Genomic DNA, 19,454 nt, shown 5'->3' on the forward strand with positions numbered 1-19,454 from the left:
ATTTGTGTCTATGATTTCGTCATATATTTCATGTACTGTAATTTGTAAAGTCTGGTTGGCAGTGAAAGTATTCTTTTTAATACTACAAGCGTTCCTTTTCGTCATCGTGCCGCGTCCAGGAGATAGACGAAATAAAATGCTCTCGAGTCAAGGCGTAATTACTTGCTCGTTCGTTCGCCTCATGCATTCGGGATGGTTTGGTATGACGTGGAATGAATCATCCCCCCTTTTTTTTTTTCCTTCTTTCTTTCTTTCTTTATCAAAGAGTCCCTTACGTAACAGGCGTCCAGTGTCACATGTACAAGCCCAGATTAGGTTCCGGAGTTGTTCTTGAATACAGTTATGAAGGATTAGCGCCCACACGCATGCGCACATTGTCGGACTAGATGCGTTTGTTTGTGGGCACTTGTAGAAGATGGAGAGGTTTGATTTCTGGGTGTAATTCCTTGCTTGCCGTATGAAAGCTGTTATTTCGGGTGTGTGTAATATATATATATATATATATATATATATATATATATATATATATATATATATATATATATATATATATATATATATTACACATACCAGGGTATATAACCATGAGGGAATTGAAGCAATGGCGTCCAAGATGCATTGTCTTTACTCTAAAAAAACGCATTTTTGCCTTGCTTGAAAATGTTTTATAGAGCAAAGGCAAAAGATCTTGCACTCCTTTGATGCACTTTTGTCTTGTTCTTTTAATTATTTCATATAATATATATATAAACAAATATATATATATATATATATACATATAATGTATAAACAAACACAACACAACACACATTGTGTTGTGTAAGTGTAACATTAGGAGTCTGAAACTAAAGGAAGTGGATGGTCAAATATTGACATGGATAAAGTGTGGAAACCATTAAGATGCAGCATTAAGTGTTTGAGGAGTCAGAATTATGGAGGTGGACCGGTCATGAAGGTATTTTGGGGTAAGCTTTTCGGATGATGGTAGTGAGAGAAGAGGTGAGTAGGTGAGTGAAAAAAGGTAGCAGGATTTGTTCAAAAGCTTGGGAAGGGATTTCAACTGTGCAAGGAAGCCAAGATGGGAAATATGAAGGGTTTGTTGTAAACCCTATGAAAGAGAATTGTAGCAGTTGAATGTGAATAAAAGAAAATTGTCAGGGAGAGTTTTTTGTTAAAAAGTATACCTAAGTTTTACCAGACCACTGAGCTGATTAACAGCTCTCCTAGGGCTGGCCCGAAGGATTAGATTTATTTTACGTGGCTAAGAACCAATTGGTTACCTAGCAATGGGACCTACAGCTTATTGTGGAATCCGAGTCACATTGTAGCGAGAAATGAGTTTATATCACCAGAAATAAATTCCTCTAATTCTTCATCAGCTGGCCGGAGACTCAAACTCGGGCCTAGCGAGTGCTAGCCCACAACTCTACCGACTCGTCCAATGAGGAACTGAGAATTTGTTGTGTGTGTGTGTGTGTGTGTGTGTGTGTGTGTGTGTGTGCAGTAGTATATTTGGCATAAGATGATGTGAAGGGTATTGATGAAAGTCTGAAAGTGGAGGTACATAGAGAGAGGAAAAATTATTAATGCAGGTTAAGGGATGGATCCGTATTTTCTGAAATGGTTTGGTCATGTAGAGAGACAAGGATGATTGTTAAAAATTATAGCTACAGTATAATTTGTTAGTGCTAAGAGCAACTTATAACTTGCTCTTGCTAATATTCTTATTAAATATTTCCTGCTTATGAACTGCGAACTTCCATCAGCCTGCACCTTATCATCATCATCATCATCATCAGCATCATGATATATTTTGTCTCACTATTTTTTCACGAAACACCTAATTTCATCATCCCAATGACACTTGTTATAGTTTGCCTCTTTGTGCCCACAAACACTTCTGCTGACACAGTGACTCTGTCCTTGAATTTTGCATACTCACAATTTCCAATAGTCCCAGCATACTGCCGACATAATGACCGTGTCCTGGGATTTGCAGAATAAAATTCTTTGGCTCACAACTTCCTGCTGACTCATTGACTCCATCCTTTAATTTTTTTAAGCCTTATCAACAACATGTTTAATCTTAGCTAATTTTTATCCACTTCCTCATACTATATTCTTACTTTATCAAACCTTTGTCAGAATAACATTTTTAGCCATTCTTGAAGTGAAACCACTTGAATATTTTCCACATTTACTTCAACTGACAATGATCAGGTAAACCTCCAGCCACCCTTCCTCACACCATTATGTTGGTCAGTATTTTCTCATCACCTGTTTTTGCATTCAGTTCACCTGGCACAGCCATCCTTTCATGACCTTTTATTCTTAGACTGTACACACTAACAATTTTCAAAAAGTATTCATTTCACTCAATGCATGAGCCAGGCTACTGTGAGGGAAAGTGATCTAGGTGTAACTAGGATATTTCTTATGTGAGCAGAGCATAGACATAGGTTGCTTTTCATAACATAATACTGTTAAGAAAAGTGAAAAATCAATACTTGTATATTGTTGTTGGTAAAATTCCTACAAGCATTTGATTGACATGAGTATAGTTAGAATATCTTTCACTAAACCATTGTATAACGGCTTCTTTTCCTCTTCATTCTCAGGATCAAGATGCGTTTTTGAATGAATTTGAAACTAAAGCATCACAAGTGTCAACACAGACATCCATATCGGTGCCAGAGGTTGTGGAGAAGGTTGTTGAGGTAGAAAAGGTAATTATCTTTGGTTCTGTGTTACCTGTCTTGCATTCATCCTTTGTTCCAATGTAGGTCGTGTTACTTTAAAGGGGACAGAACCATTGGGTCCATCCTCCGCTGGAGCCTAGCCAGAATTCTCAGACTTTTAGCCTTTTTTTTTTTTTATTCTTTCTATGAATACTAATCTTATAAAAGGCCAGTGAGTACATTTTTCTGCTAAAGTTTCCCCCTTTAGATTTTTTTTTTTTTTTATTGTTGTATTTATTTCATTTATGTGGTTGGGAAATCATTCACATAGTCTGTGACATAATGTAAGTAGCTGGTAGCACACATTAGTATCTCAATTTGTGTTTCTGTAATTGTTAGGAGTATCTGTGAATGGTGACCAAATAATCTTTGTTGTCGAATTAGGGCCGTATCGTGGCCTTCCTAAGTCTGGTTTTTTGTTTTTTTGCGGATGCACTAGAGCAAAGTTTCCTTTGTGTAAAATTATTTTAGCTAGATTTGTACCTTCTGTAAAAAAAAAAAAAAAAAAAGTGATAGCAGTTTATCATTATTTTTAAACAATTCCTAAGGGCTATGCCTATAAATATTTTACTCCTCTGGGAATTCCTATCTAAGGAAATTAAAAAACTTTGGTGTTATAGGTTTTATCATTGGATAGTTTTGCTATTTGAATTTTTTTAAGAGTATTGCATAGCTCACTTACTGTATATGTCCTGTAGCTTGGTTTCCTCAGCTTACATAAGATTTATTCAGATGTTTTTCTCTTGAAAAGGTTGTGGAGAAGGAAGTCATTGTAGAAGACCCAGCACTCAAAAACCAGGTAGAGGAACTCACTAGGGAGAACACAGAACTTAAAACACAGGTATGTGGTGGAATGCAGTTTTTAGAATACCTGTACTGTACAAAGAAACATGTTCTGTGATTGTTGATTGACTGTACACCAAAATATTTAGATGCCTTTTATGTAGCATTTTCTTGCATTTCTTTGAAGGTGGGGGTTTAATTTGTCCTGTAACTGTTCACGTTACCCACAGTGTATTTTCAAGTAGATTGGGTTATTTTAATACAGTTTTGTGAAAAACACTACAGTAGTGGGGTTTTCTTATTGCTACTCTTGTAAATACTCTAAGTAAATACATTAGAGAAGGTACTGTGGATATCCTTGTTTTGTCTTTTTGGAAGTATGTATAAACAAGGAGTAAGCTACATGGTGCTTTGTTACTGTGTAATTAGAGGAAAAAGTTTTGGTAATACGCTTGGCTGAGGCGCCCCCTTATCATGGAGTGCTTGATTTCCATTGCAGGTTGCTGAATTCCAGAAATCTATACCAAAGGTTGATGACAGTAAGAGAGTTAGCGAGTTAGAAGAGGAAGTTAAATCTGTTAATGAAAAGGTTGCCCACTACCAGAAAGTTTTAGCTGATACTGTAAGTATAATAATACATTGGTTTTAACTAGGTCATGAACAATAACATAAATTAGTTTAAGTATATCCACTTTCCTACTCTGTATTTTTTCAGAAGTGTTGAGAATCCAAATATTCAGATAATTTTTTAAACTAGTAATCAGTTACTACAACTTAGCTATTTTTACCTCATAGTTGTGGAGAGGGTTTTCTTGTGACTGTGTTGGATAGACAGATTTACCAAATCCAGTGATAGACGGTAATTACATCTTATCAATGGCAGAGATTGACTTCGGGATTCTATGTCATTATGCAAATAAAAAGTATAAAAATAACAAAAAATAAAGGAAAATGATAAACTTTTGCAAAGGCAGCAAGGTGAATAATCATTGCTGAAACATGAAGACTTGGTCTTTAGACCAGGTTGAAGGTCATCAAAAGTGACTTACCATATCATTTATATAAGTGAGGAATGTCATGAAAACCACTTTTAATTATAGGAAGAACTCTTGAGAACATTGCAAGCATCAGTCGAATCTGAAGAAGTAAACTGGAGCAAGAAGCTAAGCGAGAAGGAGAGTAACGTCAAACAGCTGACAGCAGACAAGGCTAACCTTGAGTTGCAAATCAAGCAGCTTGAGGGTACTCTTGATAAAGTCAGACAGGCTGAAGAGGTACGTGTTCTGTTTTAAGTTTTTACAGGCAAATGTGAATTAGATTCTTCATGGTTATATGCTGGACTCTTGGTTTGTAAGTTTACTGTGTTGTTGCCAGTGACTTGATTTCCTTATTTAGTCACTTACAAAAAGGCCCTGAGGAATGTTTAACTATATTACTGGTAATGTTATTGAGACAAACAGTGAATGCATTGTGTTATACAACAATCATTCTCATGAAAGGCTTTCTGAAATATGGTCATCTCCCAAGTAGTAATAAAGTTCTTCAATGAATCAAAGAATTCTTATGAAATTTAGGGTCTTGAAGACCAAGCGCCAGAACCCATCAGGATTATTCATCGCCAGCTACCGGTTGCATGCCGTAACGTTACACTTTTCCCTTCTTGCAGATGGACTCTCAGCTCAAGTTATTACAAGAGCAGCTACAAAAAGAAGAAAAAGAAAAGGCATCACTGCAGCAACAGCTGCAAGATGCCCAAGAGCAGCTAACGAAAACTGCTACTCAGGTAAGTTGAATGTTATTCGTTGCTGCAAGGTGGTGGGTAAGTGACGTCAACTGGTGCTTTTTTTTTGTGGTATCAAGCGACACCAAAGCCTATAGAGTTGAATGAGATAAAGTTTCTGGCTTTATGGATGCCATGTGATTTGATAGTACAAGAATTTTTTTCTTTCTTTTTTATTAATGAAGATTTTAAAAACACTGTCTTTTACCTTGTAAGTCAAAAGCCTTTGTTACTGCTTCATTCTTATCTCATTTTTATTTCTAGAGTCTTGGTTAAAATATTCTTAAACTATTAAGCTGTAAAAAATACGTCTCAAACTATCAAGATATGGAAAAAAATACTTTTCAAAAAATGTGAAAGTTCAAAGACTGTCATCCATAAGTTAGAATATACACCTATTATGTACACAGTTTGTGTGTGTGTGTGTGTGTGCGTAGGGGTCGGGGTGGGTGGGTGATATTTATATGCATATAATCAGTATTAGGCACCAATAAATTTCAGGAAAGTTTTCAGGTTTAGACTTTGAAATTTCAAGTTTTTCCAACTGTAAGTTCAAAATATTACACTGATTCGAGACATTGATTCAAGCTGCAGTTTATTGTAGGTGAACATCCAACACATACACACTGCTTACATCATCTTGAAGCCTACTGAAGCAAAATCATATTGTCTGATGCTCTCTGCTTACTGTGGAGTTGAAATAATGGTGTAATGTGCAGATCTAACATAATTTTTTTATATATATATATTTTAAGATAACTCGTAATGTGTCTCGGCTTTGTACTAATGCTTATATAAAAAATTGTCATTGGTAATCTTTAACTATGAGCATTATTTTGTTTGTTAATTGTCAGACTTGACAATATCAATTATGTACAATAATCTGTTTAGTTTGTCTAGGAGTTTTTGGCAGTAGGCAAGGTATGGTATAGCATGTCCAGTCAGCTGTTTTGTGGTTATGTTTAAATGTAGGTAAATGAAAATCGTAGGTTGTTTCAAGTAATTTGTTAGTCAGTTCTTATTAATTTTTTATCCTTTTGTTGGCTTTTGTTTTAAGGAAGGTGTTCAGTAGACGGCATATGATGACGGTCTTTGGCATTTATGTAGTATCTTCCTTTATTGAGTTACACTTGTGTGGTTTCCGTGTTGTTATAAAATGGCCAAAGTGGTTAACAGTGTCAGAATATTTATGCTTTTATTAGGTCATTTGATGTGAAAATGTTTCACCTACGGTTAAAGACCATCAATCCTAGAGTTAACTGGGTAATGTTAGTTCCATATTGGCATGTCCATTTGACGTTTCCATTGAAATTCCATCTAATGCTACTGATGTAGTAGAGTATTAACTCAAGTAGTAGCATCTACCACTGACATTATCATATTTAGGGAACTGATTAGATTTAACGATTGTTTTGGTTTATATAAGGAAATTGACTAGGAAATGATAAGTCAGTTTGTATTTGTTTAAGGATTATATATTGTACTGTGGTTGTCAATAACTTTATTGTTTTTATATTTAAAGAAGAATATAGGTAGCTGTAGATGCATGTGCACAGTGAGGTTTGAAAATGTGGCTTATAGGTGATCTTGGTTAGTGGCAAAAAAATTAACTTAGCACATTGGTGGTGTTGGTAAGTGGCAAAAAAATTGTCACCACAGCTAGCATGATTATCTGTTGAAACTAATGCATGTGCTGGTTAGGTTAGGTTTGTCGTTCAAACTGTTAGTTTTCATATCTAAACCTCATCTCTGTTTTTTTCTATACAACTTAACCAGCTTAGTTGTTACTCTTTAAAACATGTACACTTCCCTTTTTTTGGAGGTCAAAAACACTGTAAATTATTGCTCCAGTGCCAGATCATTTTAGAAAGTTTTTTATGCACTTACATTGCTTGTAAGGGGAAAGGTTGAGGTATGCTTTGCGGAAGCCATACTAGTGATGGGATTTTGTAATGATTAGTGGGTGTTTCTGTTGCAGTATTCATAACTAATATTCACTGACACTGCTTAGTGGGACAGAGTGTTCAATTTTCACGAGTTTTTAAATTTGGGACAATTGGTTGTAATGTTTTTAAAACCTTGAATGCTGTTTTTTTTTTTATCGGTCTTCCTGTTTGCATGCTGTTTCGTAAGTACACAGTGGCTGGGTAACATGCAGTAGTCAACTTTTTTGCAGTGCTCGCTTAGGAGATGCAGGTTTATATTTGGGTATTTAATTTTATATCTCAGTAATATTGGGAACTTGAAATGTTCAAATATTGAAAGTGGAAGGACATTGAAAACTACAGTAGAAGTGCATGGTGACCAAGAGGGGTAGAGTTCTTTTATGAAAGCATATCAGTAGTTTTTTGTATGCCATTTAATTCAATTACCAGTGTTGTGAAACCTGAATTTTTTGCCAATATTAACTATTTTGAGGTTCTAAAGACCTCATGAAGGCATTCCTTGGCAAGAGATTTTGCAAATTGCAGCCTGTCATTTTTATTCTTTATTTTCCATTTTTGAACAAACTGCTAAAAATTAAGGATCCTGGCCATTAAAGTGATTTCTAAACTAGCAGTATACCATGAAAAATAAATTTAAAGTTAGCAATACTGTACAAGAAAAACATTGCTGTGTTGTTATTCTGGGTGCACTTGCTATTGTTGGGATCCCTCCTGAAATCTCAGATGGGTATATACATGGGATAAAGTACAGTATTCATAGCATGGAAAGTTGTGAAAATTATGGACATTTTTACATTTAGAATAATAAAACAAATGCTATGTTGGTGCTGTGTAAAGTAGCATTTTACCTCTAGTTGTCCATGTCTTTAGTTATCTACTAACCTACAAAGGCAGTTTGAATTATAAAGAGAATTCAGTTGTCAAGTAAGCATTCGATTTACAAAGTTGCTGGAATAAACAAAAAATTAAGCTAGTGGAGAACATAGTGTCTGAGCTATAGTTTTGACAATGCCATGAGGAAAGAATGTTTTTTTTAAGTTGAAAATTGAAATGGGTTAAGCTAAATAACCAAGTAAAAAAAAAAAAATGACCAAAGGCAGTGTTCAACCCCAGAGAATGGCTGTGGCATATATCTCGCTTTGTGTGTGACTTGGACACGGAAAAGGCAGGATTCGAAGGTGACAGCATTAGACATGAGGTGGACTGAGTGATCATGGGGTATGACTGTAGGATGAATAGGTGAAATGACTGTTTAACTGGATTTCCACTCTTTTGGTTCCTTTGCGATTTACAGCACAATGTAGGGCGAAGCCGAGAGGGTAGAGGTTGATTTTTTTTTATTATTATAATATTATTATTATTATTAAGGAAACTGGAAAATCTTCAGTTGATGAATTACTGGGTAATAAGCAAGATAACCTTGCTCGTGTAGCAAATGTCCAAGTCTTTTGGGAGGTTGACAAATAGCATAGGGACTTACTCTAATAAATCGTTAACCAGGAGGTCTGTCAGTTAAAATTCTGATCTATCTTGCCTAAATCACACATTAAATTGGTGATGATTAATCTGTTATAATGGAGCATGGTTAAAGACAAAGAGCATCTTCAGCTTTTTATTATGTATTATGTATAAGACCATTATAATGAAAGATGAGGTAGATTGAATGCCGTATTTTTGCAAGACACGTAAGGACTCTGTGCATTTGATTTTGATGCAGTTGGCACTGGTAAGCTGTAGTTTTTGTTGTTGGTTTCCCCTTGACATTTATATAGGAATTCACACAGTTTCAACAGTAATGGAAATGATCAAGTTAAATCAAAGTACCTGCCTTGTGCTGGAAGCTAAAGTCATTTGTGCAACGCAGGTCATGCCTTACTGCTAATGATTCCTACGCCAGAAGGTGTCTTTGCCACGACATCTTCAGTTCCTAATGTGACACTGTTCCTAATGGATGTTGCAGTTTAGCAGTTACTAATTACGTTGCATTAGGACGTTCCGTGCATGTTAGACTATACCAGCTTACTTAAAACGGGAAACTTCTTTGCTACTAACAATTATAGACTAATAACATCATTCGAATAAATTGTTACTGTTGAAAATCACAATACTACAGGTGTAGATAAATCTGTACTGTAAAAATCAGAGGTTTTAATGTTGTCTCTCTTTAACTGGAGTGAGTTGGTATAATCTTAAACCTAGCCCCTAGTATTGTGTACAGGGTGGCAGTGACGAAGATTGTTTGCGGGAACTTCGTACGGAGAACAAGAAGTTACTGTCATTGGTCACTGTCGGGCAAGAGGAGAGCCGAGAGCAGGACCAACTCATTCAACAGCTGCAACAGGAGCTAGCTGCTGTAAAGGTTGGTTCTGCATCTGATCATGAATGCAGTTGTTTGTCACCACAAAGTCTCTGGTTTTACCTCAGAAGCTCAGGATTAGGTAGAGAAGTTACCCATAGAGTTTGGTAGGTTAATGGGCATGGTGTTGAAATACACAGTATTTGCTTTGTTGCCAAAAATGTAGGACAGGATCAGGATCAAATAAGTAAGTACAGAGGCAGAGAAAATGATTGTGGCAGGATTGAAATGTTACAAATTTGTTCCAGCAAAGGTGAGTGTCCTTGTGAATTTCTTGTAACTGTAATTACTTGAAGTTTGGCTCTTGGATATGCATGGGTTTTTTTTTTTTTTTTTATTAAGCTTGTACAAACATTAAGTTCTTTTTTGCTTTCTTTTCTCTATTCTTGGGTATAGTTTACCTTCCATTAACCATGTAGTGATGTAAAACCTAACTTTTTGCATGAAGAGCTTGAATTATTTGCTTGCTTTTTTCCTGCAAATTAGAATTAAACACTACAAATGATAGATTCACTTTGGGTGTTGGGTTGGCTGTGATTTGATGAAATTAATTTGGGTATGTGATCAGTAAAAACTAATAAAAGGGGTAAATTGAATTGAAGAGATAAATGCAACTGCGCAGCCTTTGTCTGCAGAGGTGATTTCTGTATTTAACCAAAAAAAATGAAATGCTCACAATAAAGAAAACCTCTTTCCTTGGCCTTACGATTTACATGACAAATAACGTAAGAGGGGTAACTTGGATATAAGAGCCTTAGTTTTATAGCATAATAGTAGATTAGGATGGTGGCGGTTTTGGGTGTAGTGGCACTAACCGTAGTGGGTGTGTGGTGTTGCAGGCAGCCCTGGCCGCTAGCCGTTTGAGTAAAATGGGCTACATGGTTGGTTGGGTGGGACGCAACAGCAACAACACAAGCACCGACAACAACTTGGAACAGCAGGTGACCATTGACTGCTGATCATTTCTCTTTAGTTTCAGTTTTTCCTATGTTTTTAATATATAGATAGGGTCTGGATTAATTGTAAATACACTACAGTAGTTTCTTGTAATCTGAAGAAACTACAGGTCAGCCGAATCTTTCACTTGTGGTGGTAAGACTTTCAATGTATCGTGATAAGCATTTTAGTGGCTAGTTCATGACTACAGCAGTTGTGTATTATTGTGGTTTTTATATGTAATCGTCTTCAAGTGATGCTTAATAGTTGTTGTTAGTGTAGCATAGAGCACAGTTTTCAAAGTGAAACGTAATTATGTCCATGCATCATTTCAGTTTCTTGATTATAACAAGTTAATGGGTAGTGAAAATATTATTTCACGTGTATTAGCTAGCTGAAAATTTTCAATCGCCCAGAAGTCAAACTTTGTGAATGAGTTGTTAAAAGAAAATGTAGTAACGAGTGTAGTAACGAGCAGGTTCAGTTTGAGAGTTTATGCGGTTAAGCGTGTGGTAAGTCTTACTGTGAAGCCTGGAATTTGTTAGTGTACCATAACTGGTGACTGGTGATCTAGTTCAAAAGTTTTGCTTCAGTAGACTGAATTTACACACTTAGATAGAGACAATTCTGCACGCTCAAGGAGTTAGAGTAATTATAGAACACTTTTTTTTATGGCATGGTTGTGGAAAGGGTCTAGGCTTTATATAATCTTGTTTCCTATAGAAATCAAAGTATGTGTTAGTTGCAGAGGGAAGATATTTTGGATTCATGGCTTTGGAGGACCATAAACTGTGTGTTCAATGACGTTCTCCTGACCGGAGTCTTTTTTTTTTTCTTTTTGTGAGAGTTCACAATTGCAATAGCAACTTTCATGCTAAGCTTGGATCAAAGTTTTGGTGGTGTCCCTGGAAATTGAATAATAATGTGATCCTAAGGCAATATCAAGTTTTAAGTTAAGCTGATGTGTGTGTTTATTGCTGATCTTCAGATATTCTTTCCATGCTTTTGGCTTTAATGTCATGCTTGAAAAAATGAAAATATTTGCATTTTAAAGACGGCTTTAGTGTAATTTTTTTCCTGTTTAAGCATTTTAGGTTTTTATGTAGCATAAGTTTACTGTAGGTATTGTTATATGGTTCTTAATAAAGATGGAAGAGCTTTTCATTGCTTGAAGAGAAATAAGCTGCTGTTGCTTCTAAAGACGTCAAGTGTAATGTCTTGTAAGATTTTCCACAGAAGTGTCATCCAAGACTATTTAAAAGAATTTTCTTGAATTTAGTTGCAGGAAAAGTCCGCTGTTGTTGAAATGCATTGGAGTAAACCAGATTTTGCTGCTAGAACTTATATCTAGATGCAACTGTTATTACTTTATAGGAATAGCTATTAAAGAAACTTGAGGATTCTGTGTTAGGGAATATTTTCCATTAGTTTATGTAAGAGTATACAGCGGCAAAGTAATTGCTAGTCTCAGGTTGTTTCCAGAAATTGTCAAGTTTGCTCTTTTCTCTTGCAGTCATGAAAACTAAAGCTCTAAGTTGTACAGTAGAGATTAAGGTTGTGTGAACATCATTTGCTTGAGGGAAGTGTATAATTTAATAAGGTGTGGTTAGCATTTGCTTACGGGGAAATTGCATTTTGATGGTGGTTGGTTCTTTTCTGCCTGAGCATCTGTTAAGTAAAGACTAAAGGTTGTCACACAAACATGGTAAAGTTAATACAAACAAGTTTTTATGTGTGTGTGCAGTGCAGAAAAAACGTTCTTGTTCTGTCTCTTTAGAGTTTGTCACGTCATTGCTGAAGTACGTCTAATGAGAGTTACTATCTTCAGTGTGATTTGATATTGCAGCTTGAAAATTTGCAAGGATTGATGGGAAATGTCCAGTTAATTTCTGTAAAAGGTGTTGCCAAATGGAAGGTGTAAAGAATTGTAATAAATTCTATAACAGACTCTATTAGTTGAAAGCGTTAGGAAACCTGCAAATTCTGTCGTCAGTGTGTTCTTTTTACTAGAAGTTTTAATGAAATCCTGAGTGGGGCAGTTTTTGCATCTGCTCCTGTAGGTTTTAGCAATATTTTTGAGAAATTTAATGTCTTAAGTACATTTAGCAAGATAAGTAACTTGTTTATCAATTCATGGATACTCTGCTGTAAAGTTTGTTTGCATTTTAAAAAGTTTTTAATATACAGTACTTATTATCCTTCACTTTATTATTCTATGCCCATTTCTGTGTTTACCAACAGAGCGCAAGCACAAACGGCCCTGCCAATGAGGAGCAATGTCAAGAGGTAAGTGTTGATAGTATGCATTGCTTCTGTACATATCACCTGTTGACTGCTAATCACTAATAACCTAAAACCAATGCCATTGCTACATTCAGTATTCATTGCAGTGTCTTACATGGTACATTTGTTTTCTCTTAATACAAGTATTATTCCCTATGAGCTTGGCTCGTTACTCTGGTACAGTGTGCCCCTTTGGCTTAACCCCTGCTACAAAATGTGCTACTCCCTAACATTAATGAACCGAAGAAGCACTCGGATACCTACCAGTCATCTTTCAAGTGCCACTAATCTTGTACAGTTTTTTATCAGTTTTGTTGAATTACTTATTCCTTGTTTCATCTTGGTTAATTTGCTACAGCTAACCACACTTGAAAAAAAAATGCTGCCTGCCTGTTTGGCAGGACTTAAGTTGCTCTGAATGTGTCCTGTTTTCATTATTAGATTTCTTTAAAGTTTTTGTGTTGTCTCCATCACTGCCTTGAAAAATGGGTTGCTATTTTCTTTTTAACAGTAGTTGCTGTTCATAATAAGGAATTTTTTTTATGTAGCTTCATGTGGCAGCTTCTTTTGTGGCTGAGCTCAATCCTGCACAGTACAATTACTATAATACTTTGCATGGTCATTGGTGCAACTCGTGTCATTGTCCATTTTTTTAAGATTTAACATTGGTAAGCCAGCAGCTCCTGCAGCATTTATTACCTCTTGCATTAAGTCTAGTATTAACCAGACAGTTGCTTATTAGTACTGGTAACCTCAAACCTTTTTTGTAAGCTTTTATTGCCAGATGATTAAAAACCAGGGTTTGATGATGTAGAAGCTCTGGTGGCTTTAGATCATGTTTTTTTTTAATTGTGGACACGGGAAAGTAGAGGTGGGTGAAGGAGTCTTAATAGAGCATGCTTCTCCCTTTACCTGGCTGCCTGTGATGCCTCCTAGGATGACAACTCGCGCGCTGACACAGAGAGTCTGATGTCTGCATCCTCTGCCTCGGTCACTGATACTAACCCCTCACAGGTTGAGTCTAAAGCATCGGCTAAAAAGAACAAAAAGAAGAGAAAGGTAAGCTGTCAGCTGATTAGATAAACTGAGACATGATTGGTCACGTTGGTTGTGCAACGTCAGTACAGTAATACCAGTTTCACAATACAAGTCCTGTAAATCAAGAAAATTGGTTGGAGACCTGTTTTGGGGATAACGCATGAGCAGCCAGCATTTTTTCTAGGCTTTTGCAGTTTAGTTTCAAAGGTTATATTATGCTGTAGCTTATGATTTCAGTTCTCTTGGACAAGCTGAAATTTTACCCTACCGCAAGGCCGTATGGAGTACTGTATTCTTTCAGTTGAAAGGCATATATTTCGCAAATGCAGATGATGGGTTTCCAAAAGAGAATAGGATAATTGTCAGTCATAAGATTTTGCTATATTTTGAGGAGGCAACACTTGCTGATTGTGTACATTGTGCTATTATTGGTGTAAAAATCTGTTTTCATTTCATTACCTTGTGATGTTTGTTGTTTACTGTTTTGCTGTAAATTAGTCATCATAATGTAAACATGTTTCCATATGTCCCCAGATTTTTGGGGGCTTGCTGAAACACATGACTCCATTTTATAGTTTTGAAATAAGATATTTAGAACTGCAAGTAATAATCAGCTGATTATTTGTGCTGAATACATCACTGGTACAGTATTTAACAAAGTGAACCTAGTAATGTACAGAATAAGCAACAGTGTTTACATGAATAGTTCCTTAGGGTGAGGGTGAGGGTAAGTGGGATATTTATTTAATGTAATAGAGAAATGAGATTAAGTTAAAAAAAAAAAGCAGCATTGGTTAATAAGTTCAGTTAGTTCCCAAAATTTCCCTTTTGGCCCTGTTACAAAAAATTACCAAAAGGCAAATTGCCTTTTAGAATTTGGTCTTTAAGCATTGTTATTTTTAATCTAACAAAGTCCTGTTATTTTCAATCTAACATAGTCCATTAAGTCAGTATGATTGTGAATGTTGACATTGTCTGGTCCTCTTAATTCCTTGTGAACAACCTTTAATTGTGGAAGGATTCATATGGCTGTTACAGTCATTAATTGGAAAGTGTCCTCTTGGCAGTGTCTTCTTCCTAAATTTGTAATGAAAAAGTTCGAAGTTTATAAACTTTATGGGCATATAATTTATACATATCTCTAAATGTAAGGTTCCTCATGAGAAATTGGGAATGGGAATTTTTTAGCCAAAATTTCATGCTTTAAATATACAGTATATATATGTGATTGTGTCATGGTAGTTTGTTGGGTCTAGTATAATATTTACAAAATTTATCTTCACTGATTATTGCTCATCCTGATTGCAAAGTATATTTTGGGAAAATGGCCATGATTTGCCAAGGTGCGTTAGTTATAGACATTTTTATCAATTGATGTGTATAGACTGTGATTTAGTTATTGTTTAAAATTTGCTATTGATCTTAATTCCGACTGCTTGCATACTGTACTTTTTTTGTGACATCTCTGGAAATATCAAGAAGAGAGATAGGGAAAATGTTTTAAAATTGTTAGTACTGTTGAATTTTTAGTAAAAATTCTTTACAAGTAAATTCTCGATTTAACTCATGGGCATAGTTTGACTTGGTATTTTTCCTTTTCCTCCTATCTTACACATTCTCTCTTAATTACCGTAGGCCAGTGATGATTTTCAGAAGCCTGGTACATTGACACATCATTGATTTCTACCAAGACATTATTTCGAACATGACGTCCCCCCCTCGCACCACCTTTTCTGAATTTGCCAGTCCTAAAAGTTTGTCCTTCAGCCTTATTGTGAAGCTGCATTTTCCTTCCCTCCAGCAATATCTGATTTATTCTTTTCTCTTTTTATTCAGTCCTGTCCCGTTCATATCCTTGCATTTTTCTTCCCTTTCATAGCCCACCTTCATATGAGCTTTTCAGTCGAGAAACATGCCAAGTGCCATTTTAAAATATAATAAATTAAATTAAAAAATACTTTGACCCAGGATGGTGCTTGGCATGTTTCTCAACTGATAGCCTCATATACTTTGGCACACAACCTCCACCCTCAACTTTCCTCATCTCTGGCATTTATTTTATTTTTATTTTTTTTTTTTCAGTCGATACCTTTTCTCGCCTTTGTTCTCATTTATTCCTTTCTTAACGAACTATTTTTCAAGTTTTTAAATGAAATCAAATTTTCCATCGATTCACAGACATCATTACCCAGAGCATTCCTTTTGTAAATTTGGATGTTACAGTGTATTTATCGAGATGTCAGGAAAAAAAAATTGTGTGGATGTGTACAACTTTATCGTTTCTAAACTTGTATAGTGGTGCATGCTTAGTATCATCTGATACATTTTTAATCATGCCTTTGTGGATACTTTATATCTTGCACAATTTTTTTTAATTTTTTGACAACAGTTTGGACAATTTGTGTTACAATAACATCAGGATTTACTTACCATTTTGTCCTTTACAGACTCATAATCTGGTGTTTATTACATTTCAGGGTATATTGGGAAAACTTATGGGGAAAAGCTCAGACCCTTAAGGTATTTGAATCATTTTACCTAAAGTTAAATTGGTGTTGTGGTGTGGGCAACCAAACCGTCTGTAATGAGAGACGGTGCCATTGATGCACTCGCAGTTCATTTTTAGCTTTTGAATTTTGACTTTTTTCCCTTCCAGTTTTTTCTTTTTGTATTGTACAATCCAATTGGTTAAATGTAATTTTTAATTGCCTCTTTTTAGGTTGTGGCATGGTCGTATGTTTAATTTTTGACTAGATGCTGTTAGAAACCTTTGGAATAATTATCCATTGAAACCTGATTTTTGAAGCATGCTTTGCTTTTCATTTCTATTTTGGTTTTAGTGCACCTGCACATTTTTTGACCACATCAGTTTTTAGTAGTTTGTGCTCTTGATAAGGGCTGCTGCTGTTCATTGTGAACAAAATTTAAGTTTGGACTGCTCTTGAATGTGTTATCTGCAGTAGGATATTTTTTTTTTTTTACCCCAGTTAAAATTTAAGGTGGCCGTGGGAATATCAAGTATGACTTTGCATTTTCCAGACAGCCTGAATTGGTTTGGACTGTTTTTCTTGATTTTTCATTTCTTGGATTTATCAACTTGATAGTATTGCTTAGGGTGGCTTTTGGAGTGGTAAGCTTATCATTTTTTATGACTACATTGATGTTATACTGCATCATCATTCACTCGGATATTTCTTTGTGGTGTAATGCTAGGTAAGCTTCTAAGTTTTTGGCTCAACCCACAGATTGGTTAGATGTGTGTGAGAGGAATAAAAAATTCATAGTTCATTGGGGGCATTAGGGTTAATCTTCAAACTTTTTGAGATGAAAGGGTGCAGCTGTATATAAAGGCATGGTTATAAGTCTTGCAAGCTTAACTACACTGGATTTTTGTAGTTATGCCTTTTTGCGTATTGTACGGGGTCTGAAAATTGTAACATTGTGTGTGAATGTCTTTTGAAAAATCTTGATTTTATTCACTTGAATATTTCCAAGTTAAGGTATAAAATATTAAGGAGGTAGGAACTCTGGCCATAATGTTGCTTGAAATTTTGCATTAGGATTTGCAGGTTTGAAACCAATTACAGTGGAACCCCGGTCTCCGACCGAATTTTTTTCCGAAAAATCCGACCCGACGCGATCCGACCCGTTTGTTTGTAAACAAAAGTGTTTGCAACGCCGCCCTTGTTGGCGTTGTTGGTGGCGTTCTTCCCATGCACATTTAAAAGTCTTTGATTTTAAAGACTCTGAATGGAATCTAAATTAATACAATCCTGAACGCATACAATGTTTATGTAATTTATTACGCCACCAGGACGGCGCTCTGGTTTACATTCGCTTACCAGCTGCTGATGGTTTAAGAAATTTTAATAACAGACTCTACAGTACATTCGGCTTATTTTTAATATTGTTTTATTAATTTAATGTAATGACCAGGCTTGTTTTTTCATTGTATTTATCATTAACAACAGTTTTTGTGCAGTGCATATGGGCTGCCTAGCCTAGCCTGCAGCACTGGTAGGCCAATTTTTTGATACAGTATGCATTTAAAACTGTAAGAAGACTTCTAATAAGGTAAGTTATTTAACTCTGAACTTATTTAATTGTAATGTGTATAGTGTTTTGTATAAAAAGACAAGGTTGGAGTAGTGACTGAGGAATTAATCCATTTTCAGTTATTTCTTATGGTCGAAATTGATTTTTGACAAAATCGAATCTCGACATTCCTTCTAGAACGGATTAGCGTCAAACCGAGGTACCACTGTATTGTTTTAGGTCACACCAGAAAAAATGAGTACAGTACTTTGCTTTTCTGAAAATACCTTTGGAGAATTAAGGATATGAATGAACTTTTATAAACCTTTGTATGCATACAGCTACACTGAAAAATCTGTATTTTACCAGCTGCATTGAAGGTCTCATTTAGTTGTTTTGAGTATGTACAGTTACACATTAGTAGTAAAAAATGTTTCACAATAAAATAGGTAAATTTTTAAACTTGTTACAGCCAGTACAAATAAGTTGTCTCTTTTAAAAAAAAGCAGCTAATTTTTTTTCAAGTTATAGCCAGTACAAATAAGTCGTCTCTTTAAAAAAAAAAAAAGCAGCTAATTTTTTTCAAGTTTTCCAAGATAATTTTTCCATATCACTGGAAAACTGTTTCAAGTGTGATTTTTCCTTCACTTACAATATTTGGAATCAGGCCAAAAGCAGATATTAGGCTATTAGGAACATAATTGCCAGCTTATTCTTGAATTTCAAATACTGTACTTTGTTTTAAGGGAAATTTTGTTCAGTGGCCCTTTACTAAGAAGCAATTCTGGTACCCTTTATCCATGGAAATGCATACTGATTTAGTAAAGAAATATAAATTAATGTAGGGTGAAGTGTGTTTGTAGCTTATGCAGATTATTAGAAAAGAGTCGAGTGTCTGATAGGTTTTTCCTTAACCAAATTACAGTGTTCAAATGGCCTCGAGCTGTGCATTTTTAGTTTTAAGGTTTGTATAACTGGAATTGGTGTCTTTGATTTTCAGTTTATATTTTTTCTGCCATAGGAAGGTACCTCAGTGTATTGCAAGGTATAGTATATCTTAGATTTTGGTGTGCCTAATGTTTTGGTCCTACTATGCATGCTGTTACCAGCTTTACTTTCAGTTTTCCTTTTTATTTTTACCAGATGTTTTATGCCTTATTTTTTTCTCTGAATGCAATAAATATCAAAATGTACTTTACTTGCAGATTGATACTTAATTGTTCTCAAGATCAAGTATTTTTTTTTTCTTATGAAGTATAGACTTGCTGTCTCAGCCTTAAACAGTAACAGAACTAGCTATTTGCCACACCTACCTTAATATTAAAGTAATTTCATAATATTTTAATGCTTAGAGAGTTCTCTGAAACATTTATAAACATATGTATTATAGACAGCTTAAAACATCAATCGTTTTCAGTCAGCATTTATAGACAGTACAAAAACACTTTGTGCCTTGGAGATTAAATTAATTCTCCTTTCCTATCATTTACAGGGTGCTGGGGCTAAGTAGTGAAATGCAAGAGATTATGCAAGTAAATGAAAAAAAAAAAAAAAAAAAA

General features: G+C 35.2%; 1 protein-coding gene across 50 annotated transcripts in view; it reads left to right on the forward strand.

The window, feature by feature from the left end:
* Positions 1-19,454, forward strand: part of LOC136842412 (ribosome-binding protein 1-like) — a 53,772-nt gene extending 34,318 nt beyond the window's left edge. For 15 of the 50 annotated variants that reach the window (XM_067109678.1, XM_067109673.1, XM_067109683.1 and 12 more), the window contains 11 exons: positions 2,619-2,726; positions 3,490-3,579; positions 4,021-4,143; positions 4,622-4,795; positions 5,188-5,304; positions 9,466-9,606; positions 10,443-10,544; positions 12,781-12,825; positions 13,759-13,881; positions 16,338-16,380; positions 19,388-19,454. In XM_067109678.1, coding sequence (XP_066965779.1) covers positions 2,619-2,726; positions 3,490-3,579; positions 4,021-4,143; positions 4,622-4,795; positions 5,188-5,304; positions 9,466-9,606; positions 10,443-10,544; positions 12,781-12,825; positions 13,759-13,881; positions 16,338-16,379 — 1,065 coding nt within the window. In that variant the 3' untranslated portion in view covers position 16,380; positions 19,388-19,454. The remainder of the gene's footprint in view (positions 1-2,618; positions 2,727-3,489; positions 3,580-4,020; positions 4,144-4,621; positions 4,796-5,187; positions 5,305-9,465; positions 9,607-10,442; positions 10,545-12,780; positions 12,826-13,758; positions 13,882-16,337; positions 16,381-19,387) is intronic. The other 35 variants (XM_067109711.1, XM_067109703.1, XM_067109718.1 and 32 more) reach the window with 8 other exon arrangements.

Source organism: Macrobrachium rosenbergii, chromosome 10 (assembly GCF_040412425.1).
Source record: "Macrobrachium rosenbergii isolate ZJJX-2024 chromosome 10, ASM4041242v1, whole genome shotgun sequence".
Classification (NCBI taxonomy): domain Eukaryota; kingdom Metazoa; phylum Arthropoda; class Malacostraca; order Decapoda; family Palaemonidae; genus Macrobrachium; species Macrobrachium rosenbergii.